At 51.6% G+C, this 12,606-nt stretch overlaps 1 protein-coding gene across 1 annotated transcript; it reads right to left on the bottom strand.

Moving 5' to 3' along the window:
- Positions 1-5,432: 5,432 nt before the first annotated feature.
- Positions 5,433-11,639, bottom strand: LOC135567109 (RNA demethylase ALKBH5-like). Its single transcript, XM_065014574.1, is given in 8 exon segments — positions 5,433-5,811; positions 5,814-5,848; positions 6,311-6,433; positions 6,607-6,687; positions 6,927-7,143; positions 7,519-7,660; positions 9,716-9,886; positions 10,876-11,639. Coding segments are annotated over 8 exon segments (1,167 nt in total). The 5' UTR covers positions 11,092-11,639; the 3' UTR covers positions 5,433-5,629.
- Positions 11,640-12,606: the final 967 nt, after the last annotated feature.

The raw sequence follows: 12,606 nt of genomic DNA, 5'->3' as shown, positions 1-12,606 counted from the left end.
CTGTCCCACTCTGGTCCTGTCCCACTCTGTCCCACTCTCCCAGGAGTATAACGGTCCTGTCCCACTCTGGTCCTGTCCCACTCTGGTCCCCCACTCTGGTCCAGTCCACCTCTCCCAGGAGTATAACTTTACAACCACTAACTCTGGTCCTGTCCCACTCTGGTCCGGTCCCACTCTGGTCCTGTCCCACTCTGGTCCTGTCCCACCTCTCCCAGGAGTATAACTTTACAACCACTAACTCTGGTCCTGTCCCACTCTGGTCCGGTCCACCTCTCCCAGGAGTATAACTTTTACAACCACTAACTCTGGTCCTGTCCCACTCTGGTCCTGTCCCACTCTGGTCCTGTCCCACCTCTCCCAGGAGTATAACTTTACAACCACTAACTCTGGTCCTGTCCCACTCTGGTCCTGTCCCACTCTGGTCCTGTCCCACCTCTCCCAGGAGTATAACTTTACAACCACTAACTCTGGTCCTGTCCCACTCTGGTCCGGTCCACCTCTCCCAGGAGTATAACTTTACAACCACTAACTCTGGTCCTGTCCCACTCTGGTCCTGTCCCACCTCTCCCAGGAGTATAACTTTACAACCACTAACTCTGGTCCTGTCCCACTCTGGTCCTGTCCCACTCTGGTCCTTCCCACTAACTCTGGTCCCAGGAGTACCTAACTTATAACAAACCACTAACTCTGGTCCTGTCCCACCTCTCCCAGGAGTATAACTTTACAACCACTAACTCTGGTCCTGTCCCACTCTGGTCCTGTCCCACCTCTCCCAGGAGTATAACTTTACAACCACTAACTCTGGTCCTGTCCACCTCTCCCAGGAGTATAACTTTACAACCACTAACTCTGGTCCTGTCCCACTCTGGTCCTGTCCCACCTCTCCCAGGAGTATAACTTTACAACCACTAACTCTGGTCCTGTCCCAGTCTGGTCCTGTCCCACTCTGGTCCAGTCCACCTCTCCCAGGAGTATAACTTTACAACCACTAACTCTGGTCCTGTCCCACCTCTCCCAGGAGTATAACTTTACAACCACTAACTCTGGTCCTGTCCCACTCTGGTCCTGTCCCACCTCTCCCAGGAGTATAACTTTACAACCACTAACTCTGGTCCGGTCCCACTCTGGTCCTGTCCCACTCTGGTCCTGTCCCACTCTGGTCCTGTCCCACCTCTCCCAGGAGTATAACTTTACAACCACTCAGTCCAATAAGAAGAGAAACAGTTTAGGAAGATATTATTTTAAAAACGGAAGCATTTTTTGTGGAACAGTTCATTTTTTTTAGTTTAAAACTAAAAACCTAAAACAGATCATTACTATTATGTATCAGTCTACAGTTCTTTATACATAGACCCGAACAGTAGGTTTTACAACAGGGCGTGTCACTGAACAAACCCCTGGTCGAACAGTAGGTTTACAACAGGGCTTGTCACTGAACAACCCCCCAGGACTATACATGCAACCCAAATGGCTTCCTGTAGTGAACCAGGTTTGACCAGGACCCATTGGGCTACCCCCACAGCACAGGGAACAGTGTACCAATAGGCCATGTTATACAGTCCACGGTTCCTCTGTGTAACAGGCAGTAAACCAGCCAGTCAAGTCAGCTCTGTTCATAAAATGTCTTTAAACATCTTATTACAAACCATGTTACATACATGTCGTCATCATCATCACCACCATCATCATCATCATCACCACCATCATCATCATCATCATCATCATCATCATCATCAACAGGATGGCGTTTGAGCTGAACAATAAAAGGATATATAGCATAGATATATGTCTTCTAGAATATGCAACAGAAAGTTTGATTGGCCTGTCGGACCTCTGAAGGGGGGTTGACACGGTTACCACGGTTACAGCGGGACGTAACGTGTGGAAAAAAAACGTTCAGGTAGAAATATGCTTGTGTGAAGAAACACGCCTCTCTCTTGACAGACGAAAACGTGGTCGGCTCTTATCCGTGACATTATGTAGCCGCCACGTTTCACAACGTTCGGCGACTGAACGTGGCCCCCTTGGTCAAGGTGTTCAGCTGTACACCTTAATTAAAGTTCTGGAGGGAGGAGGAGGGGGTTTGAAAAAGGGTACTGCCGTGACTCTCCTCTCCACCCCTCTGAAAACGTTTCATTAATCAGCACCTGAGAATTGATGAGATTTGTCTAATTGATCAGATTGATTGACCTTCATTGATCAGGAAATAACAGCTCCTCGCAATCCAACAGTCTGTGGACAGACAGCTACTTACGCCATTTGTGTTAGGTGCATCTGTCCACAAGAGAACGAGCCCCCGCCCCCTACCTCGCCCCATCCCCCTACCCTCGCCCCCGGCCCCCTATACCTCGCCCCCTACCCTCGCCCGTCCGTCAGCCAAACTAACAATAAAATAACCAACAATCAACCAATGGGAAAAGTCAAGGTAAAGATGAAGTAAGAGGTGACTGTAAAACAGGTCCTGTAGTAACCAACGTAACATGCAGGACAGGGGGGCTTAGAGAAACTAGAGGAAGACGTGGCTCTGGTCCAAGGCGTTACTACTGTAGGTGTCCCCCAGGCAGGCCCCCTACTCAGGGTACATGGATACAGGCGGTTAGCAGAGGAACGCCCAGGACCAGAGCTATGGAAAACACTGACCCAGGAACAGATACTACCTCCCTATAACGGTTAGACAGGGTAGATCACTGACCCAGGAACAGATACTACCTCCCTATAACGGTTCAGGGTAGATCACTGACCCAGGAACAGATACTACCTCCCTATAACGGTTAGACAGGGTAGATCACTGACCCAGGAACAGATACTACCTCCCTATAACGTCCCTATAACAACGTTAGACAGGGTAGATCACTGACCCAGGAACAGATACTACCTCCCTATAACGCAGGGTGAGATCACTGACCCAGGAACAGATATAATAACGGTTAGACAGGGTAGATCACTGACCCAGGAACAGATACTACCTCCCTATAACGGTTAGACAGGGTAGATCACTGACCCAGGAACAGATACTACCTCCCTATAATGGTTAGACAGGGTAGATCACTGACCCAGGAACAGATACTACCTCCCTATAACGGTTAGACAGGGTAGATCACTGACCCAGGAACAGATACTACCTCCCAATAACGGTTCAGGGTAACAGGAGTAGTTAGTTCCCTACCAGGAACACCATTCATCTCCCCCATCCCTGTCCCCCCCCACGGAGGAGTTAGTTCCCTACAGAAACACCATTCATCTCCCCCAGGAACGGAGGAGTTAGTTCCCTACAGAAACACCATTCATCTCCCCCATCAGGGTCTCTGGGAGGAGTTAGTTCCCTAGAAACACCATTCATCTCCCCCCATAGGGCCTCTGTCCCCCACGGAGGAGTTAGTTCCCTACAGAAACACCATTCATCTCCCCCCATAGGGTCTCTGTCCCCCCACGGAGGAGTTAGTTCCCTGACAGAAACACCATTCATCTCCCCATAGGGTCACTGCCCCCCATGGAGGAGTTAGTTCCCTACAGAAACACCCACCCCACGGAGGAGTTAGTTCCCTACAGAAACACCATTCATCTCCCCCCCACGGAGGAGTTAGTTCCCTACCATTCATCTCCCCATAGGGCCCTCTGGAGGAGTTAGTTCCCCAGAAACACCATTTCATCTCCCCCACGGGAGGAGTTAGTTCCCTACAGAAACACCATTCATCTCCCCCATAGGGTCTCTGTCCCCCCCACGGAGGAGTTAGTTCCCTACCAGAAACACCATTCATCTCCCCCATAGGGTCTCTGTCCCCCACGGAGGAGTTAGTTCCCTACCAGAATCACCATTCATCTCCCCCATAGGGTCTCTGTCCCCCACGGAGGGTTAGTTCCCTACCAGAACACCATTCATCTCCCCATAGGGTCTCTGCCCCCCACGGAGGAGTTAGTTCCTACAGAAACACCATTCATCTCCCCCATAGGGTCTCTATCCTCCCCCCACGGAGGAGTTAGTTCCCTACAGAAACACCATTCATCTCCCCCATAGGGTCTCTGCCCCCCCATGGAGGAGTTAGTTCCCTACAGAAACACCATTCTTCTCCCCATAGGGTCTCTGCCCCCCATGGAGGAGTTAGTTCCCTACAGAAACACCATTCATCTCCCCCATAGGGTCTCTGTTAGTTCCCCAGAATCACCATTCATCTCCCCCATAGGGTCTCTGCCCCCCCCACGGAGGAGTTAGTTCCCTACAGAAACACCATTCATCTCCCCCATAGGGTCTCTGTCCCCCCACGGAGGAGTTAGTTCCCTACCAGAAACACCATTCATCTCCCCCCCATAGGGTCTCTGTCCCCCCCACGGAGGAGTTAGTTCCCTACCAGAATCACCATTCATCTCCCCCCATAGGGTCTCTGCCCCCCCACGGAGGAGTTAGTTCCCTACCAGAATCACCATTCATCTCCCCCCACGGAGGAGTTAGTTCCCTACAGAAACACCATTCATCTCCCCCCATAGGGCCTCTGTCCCCCCATGGAGGAGTTAGTTCCCTACAGAAACACCATTCATCTCCCCATAGGGTCTCTGTCCCCCCCACGGAGGAGTTAGTTCCCTACAGAAACACCATTCATCTCCCCCATAGGGTCTCTGTCCCCCCACGGAGGAGATAGTTCCCTACAGAAACACCATTCATCTCCCCATAGGGTCTCTGCCCCCCCCACGGAGGAGTTAGTTCCTAAAGAAACACCATTCATCTCCCCCCACGGAGGAGTTAGTTCCTACAGAATCACCATTCTTCTCCCCCATAGGGTCTCTGTCCCCCCCCCACGGAGGAGTTAGTTCCCTACAGAAACACCATTCATCTCCCCATAGGGTCTCTGTCCCCCCCCACGGAGGAGTTAGTTCCCTACAGAAACACCATTCATCTCCCCCATAGGGTCTCTGTCCCCCCCCACGGAGGAGTTAGTTCCCTACCAGAATCACCATTCATCTCCCCCATAGGGTCTCTGTCCCCCCACGGAGGAGTTAGTTCCCTACAGAAACACCATTCTTCTCCCCCATAGGGTCTCTGTCCCCCCCCCACGGAGGAGTTAGTTCCCTACAGAAACACCATTCTTCTCACCCCATAGGGTCTCTGTCCCCCCCCCACGGAGGAGTTAGTTCCCTACAGAATCACCATTCTTCTCCCCATAGGGCCTCTGTCCCCCCACGGAGGAGTTAGTTCCCTACAGAAACACCATTCTCTCCCCCATAGGGCCTCTGTCCCCCCACGGAGGAGTTAGTTCCCTACAGAAACACCATTCATCTCCCCCATAGGGTCTCTGCCCCCCCCACGGAGGAGTTAGTTCCCTACAGAAACACCATTCATCTCCCCATATAGGGTCTCCCCCCATGGAGGAGTTAGTTCCCTACAGAATCACCATTCGCTCCCCCATAGGGACGGAGGAGATAGTTCCCTACAGAAACACTGTTTATTAGGACATGGGGGGGGGGGCAGCGTAGCAACAGGGGGGGGGTGGCAGCGTAGCAACAACAGAACTTCCCACAGTCTTAATGTAACCCCGCCCCCTGTCCTCAGGCCAGTGTCTGATTGGCTGACAGCCTCGTGGCGTGTTCCATCCATCCGAGGGGGGGGTTTAACAGACTGACGATCCAACGCCCTCACTCACTCACTCACACTCTCACTCTCTCTCTCTCTCTCTCTCTCTCTCTCTCTCTGAGCCCATCCAGTCCGGTGTTCAGTGACGCGCATCTTGACCTTCCGTGACACGTCGCCGTCTTGGCTCCGCCTCCAGTAGTTCTCGGAGCTGTTGCTACGGCGATGAAGGCGGGACGAAGAGGAGGAGGACGATTCTCCTCCTTATCCATCTCCAGAACCCTCGGTCTGACAGAGAGAGAAGAAGAGTTAGGGGGAGGGGCTCTAGTCCTGTATCTCAGGTAGGAGGAGTTAGGGGAGGGGCTCTGGTCCTGTATCTCAGGTAGGAGGAGTTAGGGAGGGGCTCTAGTCCTGTATCTCAGGTAGGAGGAGTTAGGGAGGGGCTCTGGTCCTGTATCTCAGGTAGGAGGAGTTAGGGGAGGGGCTCTGGTCCTGTATCTCAGGTAGGAGGAGTTAGGGAGGGGCTCTGGTCCTGTATCTCAGGTAGGAGGAGTTAGGGAGGGGCTCTGGTCCTGTATCTCAGGTAGGAGGAGTTAGGGGAGGGGCTCTGGTCCTGTATCTCAGGTAGGAGGAGTTAGGTGAGGGGCTCTGGTCCTGTATCTCAGGTAGGAGGAGTTAGGGGAGGGGCTCTAGTCCTGTATCTCAGGTAGGAGGAGTTAGGGGAGGGACTCTGGTCCTGTGTGTGAGTACCTGTGTGCAGCGTCTGGGTCAGCTCTGCGGTGAGAGCGTTTGGCCTTCAGAGGGGCGTGTCTCTCAGGGGGGGAGGGGTTAGGGGAGGGGCTCTGGTCTACACGGGGAGCATCTGGTCTCGTCCTGCACACACACCCATACCACACCATAGAGACACACACACACACACACACACACACACATACACACACACACACACACACACACACACACACACAGAGAGAGAGAGAGTTAGTGTAATAGCCTGACGCCACAGTCAACCTGCTAACTCTTGGTTGTCATGGTGACAGACATACTTCCTGAGGATGATGACGGCTCGTCTCTCCTTGATGTCCTGGGGGCGGATACAGTGGGTGATGTCATCAGCCGCGTAGCCACTGAGAGGAGAGAGAGAACACTATGACATCACACCTCTCCCTATCTCTCTCTCCCCATCTCTCTCTCCCCATCTCTCTCTCCCCATCTCTCTCTCACACTCTCTCTTCACACTCTCTCTCACACTCTCACTCTCTCACTCTCACTCTCTCTCTCTCACTCTCTCTCTCTCACACTCTCACACTCTCACACTCTCTCTGTCTCTCTCACTCTCTCTCTCTCTCCACCTCCCCTCGCCTACCTGAGGACAGTAACACTTCCTCTCCTGACAGGGAGCTCCAGGACGGGCTCGGACACTCTGATTGGTTTAAACTGGAAGCGGCAGCCGAAGCAGAGGGCCGAGTCCGAGAAGAAGGACACGGATACGATTGGCCGGGCGAAGATGTGGAGCGGGTCGACATGTGACACGATGCAGCCGCCTGGTTGGTAGTCGTTGATCACCGCCGAGTTCACAAAACCTACAGGACAACAACAACAACATCAACAACAGGAAGTGGGCTGGAGACAGGAAGTGGGAGCGGGTCGACATGTGACACGATGCAGCCACCTGGTTGGTAGTCGTTGATCACCGCCGAGTTCACAAAACCTACAGGACAACAACAACAACAACAGGAAGTGGGCTGGAGACAGGAAGTGGGCTGGAGACAGGAAGTGGGCTGGAGACAGGAAGTGGGCTGGAGCACGTTAAGGTCGAATCTGAGACAGGAAGTGGGCTGGAGCACGTTAAGGTAAAATCTGAGACAGGAAGTGGGCCGGAGCACAGTTAAGGTCAAATCTGAGACAGGAAGTGGGCTGGGGTAACGAGCAGGATGTTAGAGGTTAAAAGTTATTACCTTCAGGTACGACCCCGCTGGCGACCAGTTTAGTGATGACGAGGTCGTGAACCCAGGTCGGGATGTCGTCCACCTCTCCTTTAGGGTACAATCTCTCCTGACCAGGTCCTCTCTTCTCTAGCTGGGCCCCGTATGTATAGCCCTGGAAGACGAGACAAGGTGAGAGAGAGAGAAGAGAGGGGTTTAGAGACAGAGAGAGGGAGGAAGAGAGGGGTTTAGACAGAGAGAGGAAGTTAGAGACAGAGAGAGGGAGGAAGAGAGGGGTTTAGAGACAGAGAGAGGGAGGAAGAGAGGGTTTAGAGACAGAGAGAGGGAGGAAGAGAGGGGTTTAGACAGAGAGAGAAGTTAGAGACAGAGAGAGGGAGGAAGAGAGGGGTTTAGAGAGACAGAGAGAGGGAGGAAGAGAGGGGTTTAGACAGAGAGAGGAAGTTAGAGACAGAGAGAGGGAGGAAGAGAGGGGTTTAGAGACAGAGAGAGGGAGGAAGAGAGGGGTTTAGAGACAGAGAGAGGGAGGAAGAGGGGTTTAGAGAGAGAGAGAGGAGAGAGGGGTTTAGACAGAGAGAGGAAGTTAGAGACAGAGAGAGGGAGGAAGAGAGGGGTTTAGAGACAGAGAGAGGGAGGAAGAGGGGTTTAGAGACAGAAAGAAGGAGGAAGAGAGGGGTTTAGAGAGAGAGAGGGAGGAAGAGAGGGGTTTAGACAGAGAGGGAGGGAGAGAGGGGTTTAGACAGAGAGAGGAAGTTAGAGACAGAAAGAGGGACGAAGACAGGGGTTTAGAGACAGAGAGAGGGGAAGGAAGAGAGGGTTAGAGACAGAGAGAGGGAGGAAGAGGGGGGTTTAGAGACAGAGAGAGGGAGGAAGAGGGGTTTAGAGAGAGAGAGAGGAGAGAGGGGTTTAGACAGAGAGAGGAAGTTAGAGACAGAGAGAGGGAGGAAGAGAGGGGTTTAGAGACAGAGAGAGGGAGGAAGAGAGGGGTTTAGACAGAGAGAGGAAGTTAGAGACAGAGAGAGGGAGGAAGAGAGGGGTTTAGAGACAGAGAGAGGGAGGAAGAGAGGGGTTTAGAGACAGAGAGAGGGAGGAAGAGGGGTTTAGAGACAGAGAGAGAGGGAGAGAGGGGTTTAGACAGAGAGAGGAAGTTAGAGACAGAGAGAGGGAGGAAGAGAGGGGTTTAGAGACAGAGAGAGGGAGGAAGAGGGGTTTAGAGACAGAGAGAGGGAGGAAGAGGGGTTTAGAGAGAGAGAGGAGGAAGAGAGGGTTTAGAGAGAGAGAGGGAGAGAGGGGTTTAGACAGAGAGAGGAAGTTAGAGACAGAAAGAAGGAGGAAGAGAGGGGTTTAGAGAGAGAGAGGGAGGAAGAGAGGGGTTTAGACAGAGAGGGAGGGAGAGAGGGGTTTAGACAGAGAGAGGAAGTTAGAGACAGAAAGAGGGACGAAGACAGGGGTTTAGAGACAGAGAGAGGGAGGAAGAGAGGGGTTTAGAGACAGAGAGAGGGAGGAAAAGAGGGGTTTAGAGACAGAGCAAAAGAGAGGTGAGGAGAGGAAGATGGGGGTAGAGACAGAGAGGAAGATGGGGGGTAGAGACAGAGAGGAAGATGGGGGGTAGAGACAGAGAGGAAGATGGGGGGGGTAGAGACAGAGAGGAAGATGAGAGACAGAGAGAGAAGATGGGGGGGTAGAGACCGAGAGAGGAACAACAGGTGCGTGACCTCACCTCTCCAAAGACAGAGAGAGTGAGGAGAGGAAGATGGGGGGTAGAGACAGAGAGAGGAAGATGGGGGGGGGTAGAGACCGAGAGAGGAACAACAGGTGCGTGACCTCACCTCTCCAAAGACAGAGAGAGGTGAGGAGAGGAAGATGGGGGGGTAGAGACCGAGAGGAAGATGGGGGGTAGAGACAGAGAGAGGAAGATGGGGGGGGTAGAGACCGAGAGAGGAACAACAGGTGCGTGACCTCACCTCTCCAAAGACAGAGAGAGGTGAGGAGAGGAAGATGGGGGGGTAGAGACCGAGAGAGGAACAACAGGTGCGTGACCTCACCTCTCCAAAGACAGAGAGAGGTGAGGAGAGGAAGATGGGGGGGGGTAGAGACCGAGAGAGGAACAACAGGTGCGTGACCTCACCTCTCCAAAGACAGAGAGAGGTGAGGAGAGGAAGATGGGGGGGGGGTAGAGACCGAGAGAGGAACAACAGGTGCGTGACCTCACCTCTCCAAAGAAATATTTGTTCCGTAGCGGTGCCCGATCTACGGTGTGTTCCCGGTAAAGCCCCGCTTCTCCGTTAGCAACCACCTCATTTATCTTGCCCTCGATGACATCACAGTCCTCTTTAGAGAAGACCTCTACCTGAACAATGCCACTCTGGACACGCCTCGCCTCCTGGAGGGAGATGGAGGGGGAGAGAGATGGAGGGGAGAGAGATGGAGGGGAGAGAGAGAGATGGAGGAGAGAGAGAGAGAGATGGAGGGAGAGAGAGATGGAGGGGGAGAGATGGAGGGGGAGAGAGATGGAGGGAGAGAGAGAGATGGAGAGAGAGATGGAGAGAGAGAGAGATGGAGAGAGAGAGATGGAGAGAGAGGAGAGATTGAGAGAGATGGAGAGAGATGGAGGGAGAGAGAGAGATGGAGAGAGATGGAGAGAGAGAGATGATGGAGGAGGAGAGAGAGAGATGGAGGGAGAGAGAGAGATGGAGGGAGAGAGAGGTGGAGGGAGAGAGAGATGGAGGGAGAGAGAGAGATGGAGGGAGAGAGGAGATGGAGAGGAGAGAGATGGAGAGAGAGAGATGGAAGGAGAGAGATGGAGGGAGAGAGAGATGGAGGGAGATGGAGATGGAGGGAGAGAGAGAGAGGGAGAGATGGAGGGAGAGAGATGGAGGGAGATGGAGAGAGAGAGAGATGGAGGGAGATAGATGGAGGGAGAGAGATGGAGGGAGAGAGAGATGGAGGGAGAGAGAGAGAGATGGAGGGAGAGAGATGGAGGGAGAGAGGGGATGGATGGAGGGAGAGAAAGAGATGGAGGGAGAGAGAGATGGAGGGAGAGATGGATGGAGGGAGGAGAGAGATGGAGAGAGAGATGGAGGGAGAGAGATGGAGGGAGAGAGATGGAGGGAGAGAGATGGAGGGAGAGAGAGATGGAGGGAGAGAGAGATGGAGGGAGAGAGAGGGATGGAGGAGGAGAGAGATGGAGAGAGATGGAGGGAGAGAGAGAGGGAGGTGGAGGGAGAGAGAGGTGGAGGGAGAGAGATGGAGGGAGAGATGGATGGAGGGAGAGGGAAAGTGGGGGGAAAAGACAGAAATATTGATTCATACTTTGAATTGGATTCATCTCAGAGAAGTTCAGTGTCAACAGCAGGTCCAGGGTCATCATACCTGCTCACGGGACTCCACAGGCTCGACCTCATCCTCGGAGGAATCTCGGTGCTTCCGTTTCCGGCCGTTCCCGTTACTACTACCTCCGTCGGTAACTTTAACTTTCCTATTTTTGTAACTGTCGTCCTTATCGGTAACTCTGTTTTTGTAATTGTCCCGGTGAGGAGTCATGGACGTCAGCTTTTCCCGCAGGTCGGAGAAACCACTGGCTGACATGTTTTATGTTATATATAATGAACAATATAAAATGTAGGAGTTGGTTATATTATAGTTATTTCACTTCCATAATTGTCCGTCTGTAAACGCGGGGACCGGGAGGCTCCCGGTGACCGTCCTCACCGTAGTTATGTTGTGATGTGGCTAACAACTTAGCTCACTTAAAACGGGTTGTTTTTCCCCAACCCAAAAAAGTCGACGATTCAAGTAGTAAATGTATACTAATTTTAAGAGTTAAATGATACGGAATGAATATGCGTCTATTAGTTTAGTCGTTGCGTTATTCCTGTCCTGTTATTTGACTATTTTCATGTGAATACAGGCTAGATAGTTAGCATGGCTAACTGGTTAGCAACCGTCGGAAGTACTAAAACGGTATTTCAAGTGACGAGGCAAAAAAATAAATAATAATTATTATGTTCTTACGGTCTTGTCTTGTCCATATGATTTTTATATATATATATTTTTTAAATCGTTATTATATATAAGTAAAACTCGTTTTAAAAAAAAAAAAAAAACAACACCTCTAGTTATGAGCACCACGCATTTCTCATTCCTCTGAACCAACTACCGACTCGGGGACTTTCTTCTTGGCGGATCGCGTCCAAACTGTTAGGTGTGTTTTTATACAGCGCCACCTACCGGACTGGAGTGAGAGGGCAGTTCACCGACGTGGTCGGTCTTTTTTTAATTTTTAATTTTTAATTTTTTTATTTTACCTTTTATTTAACCAGAACAAGTTGTCATTTAACAACTGACCAAGATAAAGCAAAGCAGTTCGACACATATATAACAACATGGAGTATAAAACAAAACATACAGTCAATAATACAGTAGAAAAATAAGTCTATATATAGGATGTGAGCAAGTGAGGCGAGATGAGGGAGGTGAAGAGGCAAAAAAGATCTACATTCAATTCTCTTCATTAGTCTTGTTCCTCTGGGAAATAAATTAAATAGAGCCCCTTGACATCACCGTCTACACTCATGTTTTAAAACCCCATTCCCACCCCCTTACCCCCATTCCCCCCCCTCACACACTTTGACCCCCTGTCTGCTCGTTTCACCATGCCAACGGTCTGATTTCAACAACTAACTCTTCTGAAGTCAACATGTCATATACCCCATTCCCACACACTTTGACCCCTGTCTGCTCGTTTCACCATGCCAACGGTCTGATAGGACGGGACCCCCTCAACACACTAACTCTTCTGAAGTCAACATGTCATATACCCCATTCCCACACACTTTGACCCCTGTCTGCTCGTTTCACCATGCCAACGGTCTGATAGGACCCCCCTCAACACACTAACTCTTCTGAAGTCAACATGTCATATACCCCATTCCCACACACTTTGACCCCTGTCTGCTCGTTTCACCATGCCAACGGTCTGATAGGACCCCCCCCCTCAACACACTAACTCTTCTGAAGTCAACATGTCATATACCCCATTCCCACACACTTTGACCCCCTGTCTGCTCGTTTCACCATGCCAACGGTCTGATAGGACCCCCC

The sequence above is a fragment of the Oncorhynchus nerka genome, unplaced genomic scaffold (assembly GCF_034236695.1).
Source record: "Oncorhynchus nerka isolate Pitt River unplaced genomic scaffold, Oner_Uvic_2.0 unplaced_scaffold_2628, whole genome shotgun sequence".
NCBI lineage: Eukaryota > Metazoa > Chordata > Actinopteri > Salmoniformes > Salmonidae > Oncorhynchus > Oncorhynchus nerka.
Note: the sequence above shows the minus strand (reverse complement) of the source record. Positions and strands in the feature narration are given on the sequence as shown.